Consider the following 23,833-nt stretch of genomic DNA (forward strand, 5'->3'; position numbering starts at 1 on the left):
GGCGATAATATTCTGCATTTATACTGATGCCAGTCAATTAATACGAGCGGAGAGCGACCTTCGGCTGTTATGGCGGCCCACACCATCACCATGGCCGGCACTTGAGTACTGGTGGCCAACCGAAGGTGCACATTTTCAGCTGGAATCTTTGGCAAGTAAACACGATCATTTTGTTTGTTTACAAACTGCTGGACAACGAATGTTTTCCCATCGGAGAAAACCAACTCTTTAGCTCTTTTGAGTCTATTTTCTTTCTGTTTCGTTATAAGTTCTTGCACTTTTTGGAATTGCAATGGCTTTACCCCGAGCTCATTTTTCAATATTTACCGAATGAAATATTGCGATATGTTCAGCTCACGAGCCATAGAGTCATTCGGCCACTGCAAAGCGGGTGTCGATCAAGTCGCTTCTTTACTTTTCGAACCATTTCTGCTGATGTTGCTGTTTTCTTCCGTTCACTTCCTTGATGTCGAGCTATACTATAAGTATCACGGTTACGAGCAATGGTACGAGACACAAACGATTTATTTACATTTAAATGCTGAAGTGCTCTAACGATAGCCACTTGTTGTTTTCCGGCCAAATATACAGAAATCACACTATCACGCTTGAATTCCATCAGGAATACATTTTTTCTGGAGAATTCTCACCAAAATCCGTCTGTGCACTTGTAAACAATATAATGAGCTGTCACTGGAATGATTTTAAAAGCTGTCGGACGATTGGCTTAGAAATGAAAGCTGTCTGAAGTTGGTTGCAGTTTTTTTATATCATCCTGTAATAGAATTTTATCACAACAAACTTTGTGGAGTATGTTGTCTTTCTACAATCCCGTCTAAAGGGAGTTTCACCCATTTCATAAAACAAGGACCACAAAAACCCTTTTTTATAAACTGGAAAGTTGACATTTTTGTCCTAAATATTTCTTGTATTTCTATCCGCAATATTGCCTAAGATAATATATACAGGGTTGCCCATTTTCGACGGACCCATCTGGCAACGCCATAACTTTTGACAGAGATGTCACATCGCTTAATGACATACCGCGTGTGAAGCGTCAGTCCAAGCAGATTTTTACCATGAACCAATACACGCCACGCGAGCGCTCTGAAATAGTTGAAATTTACATTCAACAGAAGAAGTCAATTGTGAAAACTCAACGTGCTTTTAAAACATTAAAAAATGTGAGAAGGGCGCCTTCTAAGAACACCATTAAGCGTTTATACGAAAAATTTTCGACTGGTAAGGCTCTTTCTAATCCGAAGAGGCCATATAAAGGTCGAACAGGCGATCGGCCGAGAATATCGCTGTCGTACGAGCCAGTGTTGAGAGGTCCCCACGAACATCCCAAAAACGCCGTTCTCAGCAGTTGGGCATGGCTCGGTCTACTTTACAACGGATTATTCGCATTGATTTGCATTTGTTCCCGTACAAAATTCAATTGACGCAAAGAATGTTGCCTGCGGACAAGCCTCGTCGATTGGAATGGGCCCAAAGGTCCGTCGAATATGGGCAACCCTGTACCTAAATTGCACGTATGAATCTTAATCCAAAAATTGGCAAAAATGTTGAAAAGCGGGGAACTTGTCCCCTCTTTTAAGGTTACTTTGCGATGTAAACTTTGAAAAAAAGCCGCTACACTTGTATTTTTATTTTAACTCTGCTTTCATAATTTGCTGGATTTTCCCCGTAATGATTGAAATTTGTAGCACAGTGTTGCTTTTTGCAGCCTAAAAATAAATTGCAATAAATATGGCCACCTTAAAAATCGAATAAAACGCAAATCTATATCTGGCATAACAAAAGTCAGTGGACAATTGTTTCGTATTTAATCTCCTGAATACACAGATTATGCTGTAGGCGACATAGCTTTGTATTTTCCACATCGCTAAGTGATGGGCTATCCACCACCACACCTAGGTCTACACATACGACTGGTCATCGACATTGATGCATTGTATGGATGAGTGTTTTGGAACTATTTGACAGAACATTTGTCTTTTAAGAGGCCATAAAAATGACAACATCAACAATCCTTAGGTGCATCTTTCCACTTTTCGTCTCACATCTTCGCACTCTCATCCCCTTCCCCCCACCCCACTACTATGTCAAATGGACAAATGAATAAATCACCATTGAAAGGATATATGTATGTATGTCGGTGTGTGAGAGACAACCACCACAAGTTAAAAGTCATTAATCTATTACTTACACTCGACATCCAGTATTATACGCTTTGATACCGAAGGTGGTACACCGTTGGTGGCGATGCAGAGATAAGCACCCATTTCGTTGCGACTCACTTTGGTCAGCGGCAGGACTTCACCGTCGTAGACCAAAACTGAGAGCAGCGACAAAATTTTGGCAATAAAATATTTGCATGGGTTATAACAAAGGATAAGGACCCAGAATGGTTGCACAGCCGATACAAAAACAGCAGCAAAAAAGAAATCCGACAATATACCGGACATTCATTGATGATAGTTTGCCAGGACAACAATTTTCATTCCATTGTTCATGTAGTTTTTTGTTGTTTTTGGATTTTTGTTTTGTGATGTTGCAGTATTTTCAACAACAACAATAAACCCAAGAAGAGCAGCATCAACAACAACGACAACAAAAACAACAACATGTAAATTGATGGCATATTGTGTTGTTTGAAGAAGCAGCAGAGGAATTTGTTTTTTTTGCAGGACAAAGACAAAAAAAAAAAAAAAACAGAGACATCCGTGGTGACGATGGTGATTTTGAGACGACGAGGCGATGTCATGCCATTGCATTGCCAAGGCATGGGGATGAATTGTGTGCATTGTTGTGTAATAGATTCATCCATCCAGCATGGCAGAAGTAGGTACCATATTCCATGCAAGAGATTACGGAGATTGTGTTTGTAGTAGTTACGTTTTTTTGGTACGCCATTGTTTAGGTTCAAAGGGTCGATGTAGGTATGGTTATCAATTCCAGCAGAGATTAAATAGACAGTTTAAGAGTCAACAAGAGAATCGGAAAAGAGACAAGAAAATGAAAAAAAAAAAAACACAACCTAAGGTTAGAGGTTTCGTTCGGTTGTAGCAGGGATTATCGTTGAATTACCTTTCTTTTTCTTTTCGACTGCAATTTCTTCGCCATCTTCTCGCCGCCATATTATTTTTGGAGCCGGAAAGCCATCTGCCCTGCAAGTCATGTTGATATTTTGGTTTTCCCTTACGGCCACCGAGGATGGAGTGCTCTCAATGTCCAATATATTGGGTGGCACTAAAAACAATGGAGACCCCAAAAAGGTAGGGAATAAGAAGGAACTCTTCAAAAAAATATAGCATAGAAGATACTTACCGACTACCTGCAGATAGCCCACTTGACTTATCATGGGATTTGTATTCACCTGGCACATGTAGTAGCCACGATCGTCCTGGTGCGCCTGGTTCACATGCAGCAGCCATGTGTTGGCATTGTCGTAGGTAATGCTGTAACGTGGTATCCTCGAGATAACATGGCGATGTATTGTCAAAATCATTTGTCTGTCAATATGTATCCAAGCAACCTGGCGGTGACAGTAAGAAAAAAAGAATGGAAGAAAAAGAAAAGAAGCAGAACAAAAAAAAAAACACATTTCAATATGTTGCCAGACACAAAAGATGCTAAGGTCGGATAAAGAAAAAACAACTTCTTCTCCTCAATACCAGGAATGCAAATTGTCAAGTGAACATTAAACAAGAAACAAATATTCTACAAAGATATTTATATTGCCCTTATTCTCTCTTTGATACTGCGGTGGTGGAGAGTAGGGGGAGGGAAATCGTTGTCCTTTGTATTGCTGGATAGCTAAGGATAAGAAAAAGAAAACTATTTCTTCTACTTTTGTTCGCCTCAAAGAGTTGCAAATGATAGCTAAACAAAAAGGAACTTCAACCAACGGAGTTAAAAGGGGACACCGAAAACAATATGGGAATACAAATGGAAATATTGTTACAAATTTATTCTCTAATAATACCATGAGAAGTACTACAGTTCAGGTGAAGTGGTTTGTCGCAACAACCTGATAAGTAGTCAAGAGGAACTCCACAAAGACATGAGAAGGTTAATGGCCAAAAAGTACCACTTAATGGGCATATTACAAGTAGTTACTAATATCTATCTTGATATGAAAGGAATTTGTAATGAGTACATGACTAGAATAGATTGGGACGGATCGAAACAGTTCTAAAAAAGCAATGAGCCAAAGAATTCCGCCATTACTTATTGGTGAGAATTTTTAATCCCCACAAACGTATATTTCAATCAAGATTTGCTAGGAATTCTAGGAATATTACTAAGAAAGAACCCTATCAGGGGGATATAATAATTTTCTCATATGTTGTTAGGGACTACGAAAACATAACTCTCCCAACTAGATAAATGACTAAATATTCTCAGACAAAAGCCTCTTTGCCCTTAAAAAAATTAAAAAAAAATTCTAGAAAAATAAATTAATTCCGAAGAAAAACATGGAGTACGAATATCCTAAGTTGTAACAACAAAAATCACAGCTTTGCTTTTTGTCTACAAATCAACACCTGTACAAGAAGTTTTTAGAAGTGGACAACTGTAGTTTCTGTTCCTGGGGGTTAGACACCCGTCGTATGGAATCTGCTTTACAAAAAAAAAAAAAAAACAGAACCACTACCATTAGATGAGGATCACATGTAGTTTTGTTGTAAAAACTCCTTCTGCCCCATGATGCAACACGTGGCAAAGCCTTATAAGAGGGCAAATAATTATAGAATCATACAGTCAGCGCAAGAGGCAGACAGAAGAGCTAGAATGTGACGTAAACGCCTTTACCATATTCTACTAACAGCCTGGTTTTTTGTCTATCATCCCTAGACCATTGGGTTGGAACTCCAGAGCGATCCATTACAGTGTGGGCAGAAGACTTGTAGCTTTGTTTAGAGCAATAGAATAAATGTAAGTCCTATCTTTGAATTCCCTGAGAAATAAATGTAAATTCCGCAAGAAAGACTCGTCTTGCTATCTCAATGAAATGCATTTCTGTTATAAAAAATTTTTTTCGTTACTCTAGCCAAACGAAACCATGTTTTGAAATAAATAGCAGAAACGTACCAAAATATATTTCTATGGATGACTGGTATGTAATCACAGCCAAACTGTGGAGAAGCCACAGGAGCCTGTGTATTAGATCTGGAAACCAAGTTAAGTGGAAATTGTTGTAAAGAAATAGTTAATTTTTTTACTGGTTAAGAAAAATATACACCCAGACATGGTTCATGCACGATATATACCCACCCAGACATGGTGGGTATATATCGTGCATAGACGTTAAGAATAACATTTCCCTGTCTAGATAGTACATCGAAGTTCTCGTAAGCTTAAGTCAATTATCGTTCTCTGCTACAGTTATCTTCGATCTGTCAAAACCTTTAACACTCTATACCATTTGGAACATACATATTTTGAAAATGCGTATATAAGTGTCAAAATTCAGTATTTAAGCAGTTTTATATTATGTCGAAGGAACATATCCATTTAGAATCACAAATGTCAGTAACAAAGCCAACTGTTTGCCACCTATGAATCGTTAAAGCAACTTGCAAAAAAATCGGTAGAAAGGCAGTCAACATCATTAACATACCAAATATAGGGACTATTCCAGAAGGTTAGTTACTGAAAAGCTGAAAAATCTACATTGGTTAACCAAAAATGTGCCTAACATCACCAAAATACCAAATATCAGGAGCTATATTTATATGAGGTCTTTAAGAGCGCGTGGGCCCAATAGACAATTTTACCCTTAGTTTCTAAAAATTTTGAAACAACATTCGACGTCATCGAAAATATGGAATTCGATGTTAAATATATTAAAACTAAGAAATTTCAAAAAATAGATTAATCAATTAGAAATTGTAGGATTATTGTCTTTAAAAGTAGGATTATTGTCTTTAAAAGCCGTAAAATTAATTACTGCAGCGTTTTCACAGCATGATCTTCTTTATTATACCCTCAGTCATATAGCTAAAGAATATATAAGATATATACATCATTTGATACGACCAAAACGTGCCTCATCGAAATAACAATTTTAGACCCTAGTTCTCTTTGCTCCAAATCCATTTCAGAAAATTTGCAGTCGATCTAGCGATGTCCGTCCGTCTTTCTGTCAGTCTGGCTGGTGTGTACGATAACTCTCGAAATGAGTATACGATATGGTCCAAACTTTGTATATCCTAATATTATTATCAAACTTAGATCGATTTCGATCGATGGGCAATATCAGTCCACACCTTCTGGGAATGTCCTTCAAAAAAAATAAAAAATAATAATTAATGTTTTACTGCACAGAAAGAGAAAGGATAATCGGATTTTGCTCCATCTTTGCAAATCGTAATATTTGCAACAGTGCTAGGTCAAAATAGATAATATCGGTCCACTCACTCAAGTACCTCCATTACAAATGGTCAACATTTTGAATAATTATAAATCTTATAAAATGTAATGTAAGAGTCCGATTGTCTCCAAACTACACAGATCAAAAATTTTTATTGTCCCAAGGTCCGGTGTTAAGATGAATTTCATCGGCCCACTCCTTGTGGTATTGACGTCCGATTGCATTCAGACTTGCTACATCTCAATATTTCTATCAACACAAAATCTGTTATAAAGATGGTAGAAATCGGGTCATTCCTTCTGGTACCTCCCCCACAAAAGTTCCAAATTTTGAATAAGCAAAACGATTATAAAGTCCGAAATAAGCATTCGGTTCTCTTAATATTTCACACATCGCAATATTTCTACTAACACAAGATCTGCTGTGAAGATGGAATATATCTGTCCACTCCTTCTGGTACCTCCCCCACAAAGGATCTATGCTTTTGAATATCCATGAAGCCCATAAAACGTGACATTCACAGCCAATTCCATTCAGACCTGGTACATCTCAATATTTCCATCAACTCAATATTTGTTATAAATATGGTAGTGATGGGACCATTTCCTCTGGTACCTCTCCTAAATAGGGCTCAAGATATTGAAAAATAAAACGCTCAGAGAAAGCGAAATAAGCTCTCTTCAAATTTCACACATACAAACATTTTTGCTGACTCAAGATCTTTTATGAAGATTATATATATCTGTTTACCCCTTCTGGTACCTCAGCCACAAACGTCACAATTTTTAATACTTTTATCTGTCGTAGCGATTTTTCTAAAAATTACCACATATCTCATATAAAATGAAGGAAGTAACCAATCTCATAGCTGATCCTTGATGTTTGTAACCATTTTGGACCGTTCGTCCGTGTGTGCATCTGTGGCAATCACTCTAGATTTCGAACGGAATGAAGTAAGTGGGCAACATATATGCTCGTCCATAAAATGTTTGGTATTGAAAATGGGCCAATAGGACCAGGTTTTTGTACAGTCTCCCTATAACTGTAAATTGATGGTTTATTTTAACAGTATGTAGGACATATCCTTGCATAGAACTGTCCAAGTTTTGGTACAGACCCCAAATAACTATACATACTGATATTCGGTATTTTGATGATTTGTGTCAAAAATTTTACCAGAATTTTTTCAAATTTGGCATTTTGAGCTCATAATGGGTACCACTTTCGATTATTCGGATCAGATTCTCAGATTTTCTTATGTCAACCATATAATGATTATCCCTTCCTGTATTCGGTATTTCAAATTTTTCATTTGGAGTTCGATTTTCCTGGTTTATAATTGGCTGTACATGTCTTCGATTACGTATAGCCTTCAAATACACGTACCTAGCAATATGAGCAACATTTTTTCAGTGGAAGCTTTTGAAAATGTCCAATTGGTGGAGGCCGGACTTAGCTGATTTTTTATACCCTACACCACATACTGGTAAGGGGAAGGGGGAAGGAAGCAAGATAGACTCATAGTTACTTTTGAGGATCTTCATGGAATCCCTTTCTGAGTCATGTCATGGAATCACTTTCAGGGCATTTCAGCCCGTCTGTCCGCCCATATATTTTTGTTAACCAAATACAGATCACATTAATTTATTATCCGATTTAAATGAAATGTCTCAAACCATATTTCTTTGCTCCAAGATCGAACGCTTTTGAAATTGGTGAGAATTGGTTCAAATTTTTATATAGCACCCCTACATATCTTCAACCAGTTTTGGGTTATTTGTGCACTAAATGACTCATATCAGTCCAAATGACCTGATTTTTGGCACATACGACCGAATTCAGTCTAGAAGCAAGTACATCAAATTTGGTGAAAATCATTTCAGATATAGCTATAGCTTCCATATATATGTTTCATCCGATTTGGTGTTTAGGTTCCTCACATTCGTAATATGCACTCCACAAGAATGATATTTGGTACCAGATATTAGATACAGCTCTTTAATGTGTGCTTAAAATTTTGTCAAGTTCGGTTCTGATTTGTATATAGCTTTCACATATATATGTGTCCGATTTCAGGTTTTTTTGTGCACCAAATAGACTAATTCCGGCGAAATTCAGCCTAAAAGAAGTGCTTTAAATTTTGGTGAAAATCGGTTCAGATATAGCTATAGCTTCCTTATATATGTTTCATGTCCACAACAATGATATTTGATACGGGGCATCAACAACTGCTTGAAAATACCACTGTCAAATTTTATCGAGATCGGTTCAGATTTTTATGTACTTACGATATACATCTTTATCCGATTTTACAGTTATTATCCACCATATATGTAATATTAACCCAAATTGGATTAATTTCTTCATATTCATGCAAATTTTCCACTTGGTGAATCTCTTTCTGGTATAACTATTCCTCCAATAAATATTTATAGCCTACAATACTATGTGTTGGGGGTATTAAAAGTTTGGTTGGGCCAAAAATTATGTAACACCTCGAAATATTGTTTTCCCATATGGAAAGTCAATATGGATCTTCCTACCTCGCTGAGCTGAGTCGATCTAGCTATGTATGTCTGTTCGGCTGTCCATTTTAATTTGTAATCACGCAATTATGATCTCACGAAATTTTGAATGGAGGTTGGGTTATGGTCAGAATAGTAGCCTATTGTTATGTTTCGGGGTTGAAATGGATCAAAAACTGAAAAATTCCCTGATTTTGCAGTTGCTCTAAAGGTCGAGATTATATAGACCAATCGACGCGGAAGTAAGCATGGGATGGTTATCGGGTAATAGAAAATAGATGAAATTTTGTATTGGAGAAATTCAGATGTATAACATATTTTTAGCCATGGTCAAAGTTAAGTTATTGTTCACAGCTAGGTCCCAGACTTACACTCTGCTCGGCATATCGATTTTACATATTTGACGTGTTCCGCAGTCTAAGAGCTACACCAAACTTTCTTATGAACCCATTTAACGGCTTTTTACAACCTCCTTACTAACTTATCTCTCAATTTTACTGGGAGTACTATGTTTTCCACATTTAAACATGTTTTTTCCTGCTTTACTAATCTCTTCATTATGACTTGTAGGCTTCTAAAAACAAACCCTTGTAATATAATATATTACATATTAAAGTAGGTGTTGCAAAAAAAGAATATTTAAAAATCCCTAATACCTTTTTCATTCAAAGTATACCGACCCCGTTTTAATAGTTGCAATAACTCTTCTCATGTATAGATTTATTGCTTTGGGGTTTTAATGTTTCATTTAAAAACAAAACACAAAAAAATAAATGTTCGTCTAGATGTATGTACGTATGTCTGTTGCCTTGTTTTACAATAAACAAATGATAGGATAATTCATTTTGATGACTGGCATATTGCAGAGGTCATTAAACTAACGTTTTGTAATTCATGCGAAAGTAGCCCTTTTTCCAGATGGATATCCATTCGGTGATGATGAAGGCATCTGTGGTGGGATGCTTAGCTGCTGCTTCTTCTTCTTCTTACCTTATAGCCGCCCAAATGCTCCACAACACAGGGTAAATTGGCATCACGTCCCACGGCCACTGTTACATTTGGTATTGGTTGGGCAAAGCGAGGTTCATTCATCATAACTGCAAAGAAATGAGCCAAACAGACAAAATAAATAGAAAGGCAAAATATTATGGAAGCAGAAGGGATAAAACAGTAAAGAGATGTAATTAATTTTAGAGATATGTAGGGGTATGTGTGTGTGGTCAACTTGTAGAAAACAAACACGTTCCGAATTATGTTCGAATTGAGAAATAAATTTTGGCCAAGAGAAGTCGCTGGCGTAATGAATATCCTAGCACTCAAGAAATTGCAAATGTCATTCTAATTCTATGGAGATTTCCGTGATAAATGTGAACGGCCAAAGGAAAAAATGTAATAAATATATTATTAATATAACATAATTGAAATTGTAATTTCCAAATTACAATAATTTAATTGGTTGGTAGTTGAAAAAATGTGGAAGGATCTTAAAAAAAATATATTAAAAAAAACACTACTTCTCGGCACACAGCTGCTGAAAAAAATATTAAAAACAAGTTCAATGGAATCAGTCGGTAATGCCGACAGCTGCATACCTTCAGCCTATGCCGGTTTATAAAATATGTTTTAATAATCAAAATGTTGACCCTTTATGGAGGAGATTCCGAAGAAGTGAGCCAATATTATACACCTCTCATATGAAACCTTCACTTTATATGAGGCATGTGATAATTTTTGAAATATTCATGAGACCAAAGCATTCCACTTCATCTGCTACTGATATAGATATTTGGATGTGCACAATTTGAAGAAAATCAGGTTTATATAACCAATTCCAATATTTTATCCATTTATTTATTTATTTATTTTTTTTTTTTTTTGAATAATTGTTAATCATCATTTTAACCTCTTGTGGGGAATGAGCCGATAAATTTCATATTGGTATCAGATGTCTGGTGGATCGAAATATGTAGTCGCTGTCATGTTTCGAAAGATATAATTAGTTAAAATTGTGAAATTTTGTGTGAGAGGTGGCACAAGAAGTAGTAGGCTGATATATATTATTTTTACGTCAGGACTTGTATAAATAGAAATATTAGGATGCGTGACATTTCATGCGGGATATAAATTTTAACAATTAAAAAAGCAGAAAGGTCGGACCGAACTTTGAAATTTCTACCATTTAGAAATAATTTGGAAATTTAAAAAATAAATAAAATCCGAATATAAAAAGCCGCCGATAATACCGAATATAAAATATGATATCTACCATTTGGAAAGAATTTTCATAAAATTAAATTCTCTACAAATTCTGTTAAAAAAAATACTAAAAATACCGAATGTACGAAGTCGCCGTTACATTATTCGAAGACGTGAGCTTCCATAAGTAAATTTTGTCATAGGCCATTACAATATTCAAATACGAAACTTAAAAAAAATCAGGTGAATAATGTTGCTACAATCATCAAAGTACCGAAAATAGGGAGGTATCATCATATGGGTGCTACACTAAAACGTGGACCTGCATTTTCTGTCTAAGGCTGTAGTACCGTTTAGGAACTTTAACTACGAATTTTGAAACAACTCCGGTGAATATTTTACCTAATATCGTCAAACTACCGACTATAGGGGCTATTCGAAGACCTGGACCTTCATAGACAATTTTCTGTCAAAGACTGAAGTTAAAGTACGGAATTTGAAACAATTTTGGTGAATAATGTCGCTAAAATCATCAAAATACCGAATATAGCGAGTTACCCCTATGTATGGGGGCTAGACGAAGACGTGGGCTGAATACGACATTTTCTGTAATAGTCTATAGTACCCATTAGGAACTTCTAATACGAAATTTGAAACAATTCCGGTGAATAATTCCTCTAAAATCATCAAAATACCGAATATCGGGGGATACCGTCATATGGGGGCAATACAAGAGATGGGCCTGCATACACAATTCTTCTTAGGCTGTAGTACCTACTAAGAACTTAAAATACGAAATTTTAAATAATTCCGGTGAATAAGGTCCCGAAAATCATCAAAATACCAAATACGATATTGTGGAGCTATATAGACTCTTCCAGGAAGAAAGTACTCAGAAGGAACTCCTTGTGTGGCTTTTCAGACTATGTTTATGGGGCTATACGATTTCGTGGGCCGATATAGTCCATCTTCGAAATTAACCTGCCTGCAGACTAAGACTGATCTTTGCAAAATTTTAGCTTCCTATCTTAATTCCTTTTGACTCAAGCGTGATTACAACAGACGGACGGATGGGCAGGGCTTAATCGTCTTAGAATTTTAAGCTGATCAAGAATTTATGTACTTTGTTAGATCTTAAATTATTATTTCGATGACAAACTTCATACACTATTTATACTAAGTATAGTGGAGGGTATACAAATTTTGACCCGTTGTGGGGGAAGTCATACCCAGAAAGAGGGGACCGGCACATTCTATCTTCCCAGCAAATCTGGTGTTGCTAAAAATATTTAGATGTGGTTAGTTTGAAAATAATCGAATGCTCATTTCGCGTTCTAAATGTTCAAAATGTTGACCCCTCTGTGGGGGAGGTAGCAAATTGAGTGCAGCGACATATCCCATCTTCACACCAAATCATGCATTTGCACAAATTTAAGGATATATGCAATTTGAACAGGATCGGATGATTATTTCGTGTTTTATAAGAATTATACATGGTGAGATAAAAAAGTGCAACAAAGTCAAATGGCATTTTTTTTATTTTGTTTTTTTTGGTGCTGAGTCCTGTTGGATTGTCCAAGGTTTGCGGCCAGAATGTTTGTGTGCTCAAGGCTTTAATATATCCTCCTGAATATTTTCGCGATAATATTCGGCATTTATTCTGATGCCACGGTCGATTAATACGAGAAGAGAGCGACCATCGGGTGTTATGGCCGCCCACACCATGACCATGGCCGGCGCTTGAGTTCTGGTGGCTCACCGAAGGTGCACATTTTCAGCTGACCTCTTTGGCAATTAAACACGATCATTTTGTTGTTTACCAACTGCTGGACAACGAGAGAAAACCAAGTCATCGGAGAAAACCAAATTCGGCAGTTCACCACTTTCGGAAGAGCGAAGCAACTCTTTAGCTCCTTTGAGTCTATTTTCATTATGTTGCGGTGTAAGTTCTTGCACTTTTTTGAATTGCAATGGCTTTACCCCGAGCTCATCTTTCAATATTTGCCGAATGGATATTGCGATATGTTCAGCTCACTAGCTATGAATGGGGGCATAAAACCCCGAATTTTAGCCAAAAAATAATAAAAAATCCAAGAATTTTTCGAGAATACTTAAAATTGGACAAATTCGGAGAAATTGTTCAAAAAACAAAAAAAAAAAAAAATAAATAAATAAAATATCAAATATTTGAAGATCTATCAGAAAAAGTGGACTGATGTTTGGAAATTTTTTATGATTTTTTTTTTATTAATTAATTTTTTATATATTTATTTATTTTTTTAGTTATTTATTTATTATTTTTATTATTTATTTGATATTTTATTTTATTTATTTATTTATTTTTTTTAAGGTGATAGAGTTATAACCCTGCATGTTGGAATCAAATCATACTCTCCCTCTCTCTGAAAGTTATATTGACCACCAGACAAAAGGATGGAAAGATGGTCATAGCTGCATGGACTTCAAATGTCTACAATTACCTTCGAAAGAAATGTGATTCCAAATTATTATTTCGGGAATGCACATTCTGGTCATATAAAATTTTATATCCTCTAAAGCTATAAGGTTTAGGATTTAAAAGTATCTCGCACTCTCTGTGTTTATTTTTTTGTTAAAACTCTCATTACCAAGTAATGGGAACAGATCCACAATATGCAGCCCATACTTATTACTTGGTAATAATAAAAGTACATTTCCTTACCTTATTGATAATGCTAACGATATTTTGATTACATTCCCCTGTAATGGGTTATTCGGTTCATTGATTGCCACATCTTTATCTGGTTATTTATCGTGGCTCAGTCTTGGCGCAAAATTGCAATTATTCCTACCCCTTAATTTGCTTTTCAAATAAAATATTAAGATTTCAATCTCATTGGAAAATTCTTTGCCATATTTATCAACTTAAATTATTGTAATTAATTTCAGTGCAAAATGTGAATCGATTTGAAAGCAAAAAATAAATTCAATACCATTTTAGTCCATTCAATGGCAATGCAGTGTCGGGTGGTGGCATACCCACTTATAACCGCATGTTGATCAATTTGTTATTCTCACTGGGATTGTGAAAACCTTGAATACAAAAAACCCAAAAACAAAAAAAACAAAACGAAAAATACCCATCTCACAACATCAACTCGAATTCCCAAGGTGCTAAACTAAAACAACAACAGAATATAAACCAAGCCCCTCTCCCCTTAACTACCTCTCTCATTCCCATACCATTTCACAATACATTTCCATTTTGCAAAGTAACACCAAACGAATGGAAACAGCTCTGAAATCCCACATTGTGGATAAATTTGTCTGTGGCAAAACCACAAATCACCAATTAAATATTTATACTTCAATCTACTCAGTGAGTATCGAAAAATATAAAGGAATTTGTAATAAAAAAAAACTGAAACTGTACACAACAACAACACTCACGTTCGCACCAAACCGCAACAGAATTCGGTTGTTGTTATTTTGCTGCTTCTTATTTTTTCTTATTTTCAGTTTCAGTTTTATTACTTCTATTTTTTAAAGAAAAAAAAAAAAGATGTTAACTCATCAGATGTTATGGTACTGGAAGGCAGCAACAAGACACACACATGTGTTGGTTTAGGTTCGCCCACATATGCATGCATATATACATACATATAATATTGAGAATTTACGTCTTATGGTGGGTAGAATTTAAAAGATTATTTCACTTCTTTGGTGGCCTTGTTAGGGGAAATATTTTCAGGGCTGCATATATGAAAAATAAGGTAAAACTTAATTTATTTATCTTGCAAGTAGAGGTTACCTTTGTGAAGAGTGCAGTTTTAGGAAATAAATTTGACTTTTCATGATATTAAATATTATCATATGTTCGAGATAAGAAGGGTAGATTTTTTACTAAAAATAAATGGCAAATCCATTATAGATGTCTGTCAATAGACAAAAGAACACCCAGCTTTTTAACATAACGAAGAGATTTTCTATAGGCAGAAAGAGAGCCTTAGAGAAGTCTGTTATAGTTTGCCTTTTACCTCCTTGTATAGACTGTAGTAATATCAGTTTTTGGTAACAAATAAATAAAATTAAGAGGTTTTAATAAAATAAAATAAGTAGAAGAAACGGATCTCCGGTATATAGAGGAGTCTATATGTAATTTTTAAATACATAGATCTTAAATTGATTAAATAAGTTGAAATTAGATTTCTAAGCGAAACTCCAGGGAGTTTTCACAGAAGAGCCTTCAAGGGCATATCAGGAGTAAAGGAGACTAGGCCCCACCTATGGAAACACTATAAATAATAATTGCAAGTATTATGAGTTTCAAAACTGGTATCGACCGATGTAAGGTATTACTAACTCAGTACTTTCAATGCTATATTAAAACAAGTAAGCAAAGGCTATAGACGTGCGGGGCCGACCATGTGATACCCTACAACACAACAATATGTTAGAAGCACCTTTATGCCCAAATCCATTTTGGAAGACTCTGCTTTTGAAATTATGTCATAGAGCATTTCCCAGATATTACCCTTAGCTTTTTGTCCAGTGACATTGAAAAATATTGCGCACTCCATCTGTTGTTAGTTGTTGTGGTCCATTTTACAGCTAAATATAATCCAATTGTCGTCCAAAATGCTAGACTTCTTCTCTGTCGTTAATTCTCTTCTCAGGCAAAATTCCGTCTCGATTGGCTTCAATTGTGTGATCAGGTTCTTTCTGTTTTTGGTTCATTTGAACCCCTATAGTTTTTGCGATCATCTCCAAATGCAAGAGGTTCCACTGTATTGTCAAATTTAGACAAATCTCTACGACATTAGGTTATATTCTTCAACGAAATCAGATTAAAAAGACAGAAGTTCGGCTTTTGTTTTTTGGATTTCGACTGTAAGTTATTTTCAGAAATATTGGTATTTTTTCATAAAAAAGTAGTGGTTCATTCAACCCGCTGTCCTAAACTCTAACTTCATGCGAGATTTCGTGTACTGTGTACTTAGATTTCTATTTGTGACCTTAATAGCGGCTGCAAAATCAGGAAAATTTTTAGTTGTTGGTCCACTTCAACCACTAAATATATTGCGGACATTTGTAAAAACAATAGACCTACCCTTGAAAAAATAGCATGCCATAAAAATATGAAAAAGTTAAAAAATGTCACAAAATACTACAAAATAGATATAAACATCATTATTGTCATCTTTTTATGTTTTTTTTTTGAGATTTTATTTTTTTGTGCCACGAGGGCATTCTGAATTAAAAAAAAATTGTCAAATCGGTCCACCCATTTTTGAGATATAAGCAATCTAACTAACATCCCTTTCCTTTGTATATACGCATTGTACATATTTTGCTATAAATAGCCGATATATTAAATATCGGCATCTACGTAACGGTCAGGATTGACCTGTTCGTCTATTCGTGATTTTACCGGGATTAAATATTTTCGCGGTTTAATGGAAATTTTGACTTTTATTTAACAGAAATGTTATGGTTTATTTTACCCACTAAGTATTACCCGATGACCATCCAAATTGGAAGGCAACTGCCCAGCCCTAAGATCTAGCCCCATGCTAACTTTGCTCTATAATTGCGACCTGTAGAGCAACTGGATAATCATGCAATTTTCAGGTTTTGGTACACTTCAACCCCTAAATATTATGCGATCATCTCCAAAAGAAATAGTGTTCTATTCTGACCCTAACACCACCTACATTTTCAATTCCGTGAGAATCGGGCCATAATTGTTACCTGTAGAGTGATTATAAATTAACATGGACATACGGACATACATAGCTAGATCGACCCAGCTCGGCGAGATAGGAAGATCCATATATACTTTCCTATGTGGGAAACCAATATTTCGAGGTGTTCAATAATTTTTGCCCAATCAAACTTATAATACCCCCAACACATAGTGTTGAAGGGTATAATTATATGCTGCCACAAATGTGGATATAAACTTCTCAAAACTAAGGTTTGCAGTACCTCCCCACACAAGGCATATCACAATCTAATTTCCAAAAAAACAGCCGTTGAAAAAGGTTTTCTTCTTTATGAAACCCGTTTTACATCCTTTGGAATAGAACAATTGAATTTCTTTTCATAGACTGTACAGGGTGAGATGAAAAAAACTGCAAATTCAGACTGCTGTCATTTCCAAGCCACTCGTACGTCAGCTGTTAAAATTATTCCAGTGACAGCTCATTATATTGTTTAGAAGCGTACAAAATCATTTTGGTGAGAATTTTCAAGAGAAAAGTTATTCGTGATGGAATTCAAGCGTGATAGTGTGATTTCTTTATATTTGGCTGGAAAACCACAAGTGGCTATTGTTAGAGCACTCCAGCATTTAAATGTGAATAAATATTTTGTGTCTTGTACCATCGCTCGTAACCGATCTCGTGATACTGGTAGCGTAGCCCGACGTCAAGGAAGTGGACGGAAGAGAACGGCAAAATCAGCAGAAATGGATTTGAGGGACTTAGATATAAGATCGGATGAAACATATATGTGGAAGCTATATCTGAACGCAAATTTAACACCCTAGATTCTAGTCTCTGCCAAAACTCAACCCTTTTCCGTTAATATTTCAAATTTTGCAGTCAATATATTTGAAATAGGACGAGATATATATGGAAGCTACATTCAAGTCTGAACGGATCTCAGTAAAATTGAGTATAGGTATTTCTGAGCTATATCTAATATCTAGTACCAAATATCTTTGTCGTGGAGTGCATTAAAATACCAAAAGTGGGGCACTAAAATACCAAATCGGATGCAACATATATATGAGAGCTATAGCTAATTCTCACCAAATTTAACATAAAATTCGGTCGACCAAATGTTGGCTTATATTACGCATTTTGTGCATAATAAGTCTTAAATCGGCCGAATATATGTATCGAGCTATAACTAAATCTTAACCGATTATGACATATTTCAATAGTGTTCGTCTTTGGGCCAAATAAGTTATCTGCGCAAATGTTGTTCACAATCGAGCAATAAATGCCACCTGTATTTTGTTTACAAAAATACATGGACAGACGGTCGGGCGGGCATGCGTAAATCGATTCAGAATGTGATTCTATAAGGATCATCAAAAGGCACTATGGGTCTATATCTTCTCATTTTGCCTGTTATAATCAAATTTATAGACATAACAAGTAAAGCAGGTAAAAAAGCTGTAAGTTCGACCATTTGGAACGAATTTGGCAATTCTCAAAAATAATAAAATGTGTTAAAAATTCTGTTAAAATCTTAGACATACCGAATGTAGCCGTTATATCAGGGTCAATACGACGACATGGACCTGCATAGGTAACTTTTGTCATAAACCATTACAATATTCAAAAGCGAAACTTAAAAAAAATCGGTGAATAATTATGTCTTAGGCTGTAGTTTTTATTACGAACTTTAAATAACATTTTTGAAAAAATTCCGATAAATAATGTCGCTAAAAATATTCAAAATACCGCATATCGGGAGTTACCGTTCTATGGGTGCTATACGAAGACGTGGACCTACATGCCCCGTTTTCAATACCAAAAGTCCTGCAGACATAATACACATGTGAGTAAAATTTTATCAACCTACTTCATTTCGTTCGGAAGCTATTGTGATTTCCACAGACGGACAGACCAATAGACGGACGTACATATATACTTTATGGGGTCTAAAATGTATATTTCGAGGTGTTACATACGGAATGACAAACTTGAGGGAGGGTATAACTAGTACTCACCATGTGTTACGAGATTTGTCAGGTAGATCAGGAACATCACCTTGCGATTGGTGAAGCGACTTGGAAATATGTTCAGTGCGATGAGCAGCACTTTGATAACTGTCATTAGGAATATCATTTTGTTGTGTTTTTTTTGTTGTTGTTACTGCTGCTATGGCTCTTATTCTATTCTCTCAACTCAGTCCTTCTTAAAATGTAACTATGCTGGCGGTGGGATTTAAGTTTGATTTAATATCTCTCCTCGGTTAATTGCAAAACGAAAACGCAATCGGAAACTTCATTCGCATCGATGGTATTTAAGCCAAATTAAATGAAGTGAATGTGTTATTTAAACACTTGTTTTCGTCCTCGCTTCTTTCGTTTTCGAAATTATTTCGTTGTATTGAAACTGCATTAAAATCTCACGGGGGGGATCCAGTATGGTTGCCCGGTAGCAGAGATATTTATTTATTTATTGGGGGTTTTTCAGTTTTTATCTTTTTTTGGGTTTCTCTGAAAAGTTCGGTTCGTTTGTTGCGGAAGTAAAATGATTGAAAATCGTTGCAACTGACATCCATCAGGGAATGGTTGGCTGGCTGGCTGGATGGATGAATGTCACTTGGATGAAGCAGGCGTTGACAAGTGCATAACAAATTCAGGTCGTAGTGGTAGTTGTGGTTGCTTGCCGCTCCTCGATGAATTGTCCTTCCAGAGAGTATTGCTAGGTAGACCGTAAATTCCAAATGTTCAGACAAAATTTAAATATTCAATTCGATTTTTTTTCTGAGTTCTTTGTTTCTTTTATTCTTTAGTTGATGATGCTGGGATGTTGTTTTTGTTGGACATCATTGTTGTACCAGAATTTCGGATGTTGCCACAAACATACCTGTGAATGTGTGTGTGTGCGACAGCAACTGGGAAGTAAATGGAAGTTTATTGTTGATGTTGCCACTGCTCCAGATTCTGCTTCAGCATCAATTTTCCGAATGATTTATGATTGTGCATGCGACACAACTTCCTGCTGCTCCTTGTTGCTGGTGTTTTTTCGTTCATTATTTACACAAAATACTACCAGTGTACCAGGCAAGGAGTCGGGAGTGCACATTCCTCAATGGATAGTAGCCGTTTTACATTCACCTGCATCAGTTGAATTGAGTTGAGTTTTTCCCCCGTTTTTTTTTTTTTGGAGAGAAACAAAAAAGTTTCACTTGAATATTTCTCTGTATGATTTTTCATTTATGACATACTCCTGGATTCAGTTTTGTTGCCGCTTGCTGTTGCAATGCACAATGTCCTGACACGGCTTATGTGCTGCTGACATGCTGTTAAGACAACACTTGCAGGTTTTCAGACCGGGTTTTCAACTTTCATATATCACATTCAACGCTCGAATACCTGCCATCTGCTGTGCGAACTTTGCCATGCAAAATCTGTTTATGGAAAGGCTAGAGAAGAGAGTGGGAGAGAGAGAGAGAAGAAAAGAGAAGGGGTAAAATGTGTGCAAAATGAGACATATTCATAATTTAAAATGTACAGCATTATCTAAAGTAAAATGTATATTTAATGGAAAAATTGTTCACTATTTTGACATTTGAAGTTGAAACTCTATGTGATGTGATGTGGAGGTATTATTATTTTTTTTTTCAATTTCATAACATTTTGCTGTGAGGGGGTTGGGTTCTTGCATCTGACATGAAAATCCGATATGAAAAATTATCACAAATCACTCTTGCATGTTATATAAGTATGCAAGTTTATTTGTGTGTATGAGTTTATAGTTTCAAAAATAAAATCCTAATATTTTGGTTAAATAAATGAACAAAAATTGAGAGTGATATTGCCAGACAGGGCCGACCTTGTGTCAGTAGACATCATTACAACTATGAACGGTGTAAAAGTTTGTGTTATAGCATTTTTATTCAACCACCAACAAAAATGTTCTTGGCAAGATAAGTCGGAAAATCAGTAACTTTATGTTGGTGAAAAAATTAATGTTAATCTCTTGACTAGAATGAAAATTCCCCCAAGAAACATCCCAATATCAACAATATAATAGAAGCAAATACTGAACCAAATTCGAACTATCATCACCAAAAACATACGATCTCTAAAAAAATCAAACAGATGTTCCTACTACGTCAACTACCGAATTCGCTCTTTCAAAAAGAACAGAAATTTAATATTCAAAATTTTATCCATGCAAATTGAATATTTTATTTTCATTTCATTCCAGAAATAATGTCACATAGTACTGTAAAATTTGTAATCCTTTGACCGAAACCGCGAAGTCATGCAAATCTTCGTAGCATTTGCTTTATATTTATGCCCTATGTCGTGTTAATGGGCATTCAAGACCATATATGAAAATTAAGATTCCTCTACATAATTTCGCATATTTCCGATATTTGGCTATATTCGTGAACAAAAGCACCATCAAGAGAAAGATCAGAGGTGCGTCTTTTATGTTTATGTTAATTTTGTCATTTTGGCATTTTTCACACATTTCGCAAGACTATCCAAAATGATAGGCTTCAGTGCTGTCATAAAAAATATCACGTCCATTGTTTCTTAGTTGAGAAATATACGGCGAGTACAAAGTATAAACAATTTTTAAGTTTTTGGTCCATTTTAAATCCTGATCTTAAACCTACCCCCATGCAAAATTTCGTGAAGATTGGACGATAATTGCGACCTGAAGTTATTATGCACATTGTGTTGTAAGGTAAAACCAGTAATAAGAAGATCAAAAGGTTTATGATAACCTACACCTCTATGTATCTTTAGTAGAGCTACCGGTTATAAATAAACACTTATATTGGGAAGTGGATCCAACCAATTATGAACTTTTTGAAATCGTATTATAGCTTTAGAACACTTATAATTTCGAATTAGAGGGAATTAATATATGGGATGACTATCCTACTCTGAATCGATTTCCACTAAATTTGACGAAACGATATCGATAAAATTTGGCAGTGGTATTTCTGAGCTGTATCTGATATCTGGTACCAAGTTCATTTTGGTGAAGTGTGTATTACAAATGTGAGGGACTTAAACCCCAAATCGCATCAACCATACAGGGTGAGATGAAAAAAATACAACCAATTTCAGACTGCTGTCATTTCTAAGCGACTCGTCCGACAGCTGTTAAAATTATTCCAGTGACAGCTCATTATATTGTTTACAAGTTCACAAAAGCATTTTGGTTAGAATTTTCCAGAAATGGAAGCGTGGTAGTGTGATTTAATTATATTTGGCTGGAAAACCACAAGTGGCTATCGTTAGAGCACTCCAGTATTTCGTACCATTAGCGTGATACTGGTAGCGTAGCTCGACGTCAAGGAAGTGGACAGAAAAATGACCAACATCAGCAGAAATGGTTCGAAAAGTAAAGAAGCGACTTGATCGAAACTCGCGTGGCAGTGGCCGAAAAATGGTTCATGAGCTCAAAATATCGCAATATTCCATTCGGCAATTAAAAAAAATAATAAAAAAAATGTATACCTTCAGCGACATGGCTACAGAGGGTATATTTCATTTGATACGGTCAAAACGTGCCTCATCCAAACAACAGCTTTAGATCCTAGGACTCTTTGGACCTAATCCGTTTCAGGACATATGGAGTCGGTCTGACTGGAATATCTGATTCCGTCCAAGTTCGGAGATGGGCAATGTTGGTCCACTCCTATCCATCAACAACATCCTCCACAAAGTGTCAACATTTTAAAAAGTGAAATAAGAGTCTGATTGTCTTAAAATTTCACGCATCGCAATATCTTTATTAAAACAATATTAGATTTGGACTATATCGGACCGCACTTTCCAGTACCAACTCCAGAACGGTTCACAATTTTGAAAAAACTTTAAGCTCATAAAACGCGAAATGAGCATCCGATTTCTTTCACACATGCCACTAATATATTCAAAATAGTCCTACGATAGTAAAAATTAAACACAAACAAGTAACAACGCTGTAAGTTCGGCCGGGCCGCACTCTGAATACACTCCACCATTTGGAACCAATTTAGCAATCCCCAAAAATTATTAAAAATATAGAAAGTAGCTGTTATATAGGGTCTATACGACGAAATGGACCTGCATAGGTAACATTTGCCATAAGCCATTACAATATTTAAATGCGAAACTTAATGTAATAATATAATGTTACGTAATAATGTAGCTAAAATCATCAAAATACCGAATATCGGGTGTTACCGTTATATGGGGGCTATACAAAGACGTGGACCTGCACACAATCTCCTGTTATAGGCTGCAGCATCTATTTCGAACATTAAACACCAATTTTAAAAGAATTCCGGTGAATAATGTCGCTAAAATCAACCAAGTACCGAATATCGGGAGGTACCGTTATATGGGGGCTATACGAAGACGTGGACCTATATGGCCCATTTTCAATACCAAAAGTCCTACAATAATACACATTTGAGTAAATTTTTATCAACTTACTTCATTTCGTTCGGAAGCTAGAGTGATTTCCACAGACGGATAGGCGGACGGACATCGCTAAATCGACATAGAATTTTATGCTGATCAAGAATACATATACTATGTGGGGTCTACAATATATATTTCGAGGTGTTACAAACGGAATGACAAACTTAATATACCCTCCATACTATGGTGGAGGGTATAAAAAGTTTTTTTCCCTCAAAGACATATAACTTTTAAGAATTTAATACCTCAAGTTCTGCCCACGGTACTTTATTTTAGTATTTTAGTTCTTTTCGTATTCTCGTCCCATTTTAGAATAAAACATATTCTAACAAGTTAAAAAGTTTCGGTCGGTTTTGCCGACAGATGTATACCCTCAGCCAATGTTCGATTATTTTAAAATCTTTTGACTTCTGGTTTGATCGATAAAATGTTTAAACCTTTATGCAGTTGGTTTCGAAGGAATTGGTCAATATTAGCCATTTTTTGTCGGACCTAAATAAATATGATATAAATATTGCGACTGTGTTGTTTTAATGGAAATTTTGGGATGTATCAAGTCATGAATAGAATCGG

At 35.7% G+C, this 23,833-nt stretch overlaps 1 protein-coding gene across 1 annotated transcript in view; it reads right to left on the reverse strand.

Annotated features, from left to right (window-relative positions):
- Positions 1-20,229, reverse strand: part of LOC101892155 (lachesin-like) — a 38,487-nt gene extending 18,258 nt beyond the window's left edge. Inside the window, exons 1-5 of the mRNA XM_059119831.1 lie at positions 18,827-20,229; positions 9,898-10,004; positions 3,334-3,541; positions 3,094-3,255; positions 2,213-2,341 (exon numbers count right to left, since the gene is read on the reverse strand). Of these exons, the coding sequence (XP_058975814.1) occupies positions 2,213-2,341; positions 3,094-3,255; positions 3,334-3,541; positions 9,898-10,004; positions 18,827-18,944 (724 nt within the window). The 5' untranslated portion in view covers positions 18,945-20,229. The remainder of the gene's footprint in view (positions 1-2,212; positions 2,342-3,093; positions 3,256-3,333; positions 3,542-9,897; positions 10,005-18,826) is intronic.
- Between the last annotated feature and the right edge of the window lie 3,604 nt (positions 20,230-23,833).

The sequence above is a fragment of the Musca domestica genome, unplaced genomic scaffold, assembly GCF_030504385.1.
Source record: "Musca domestica strain aabys unplaced genomic scaffold, Musca_domestica.polishedcontigs.V.1.1 15, whole genome shotgun sequence".
Lineage (NCBI taxonomy): Eukaryota > Metazoa > Arthropoda > Insecta > Diptera > Muscidae > Musca > Musca domestica.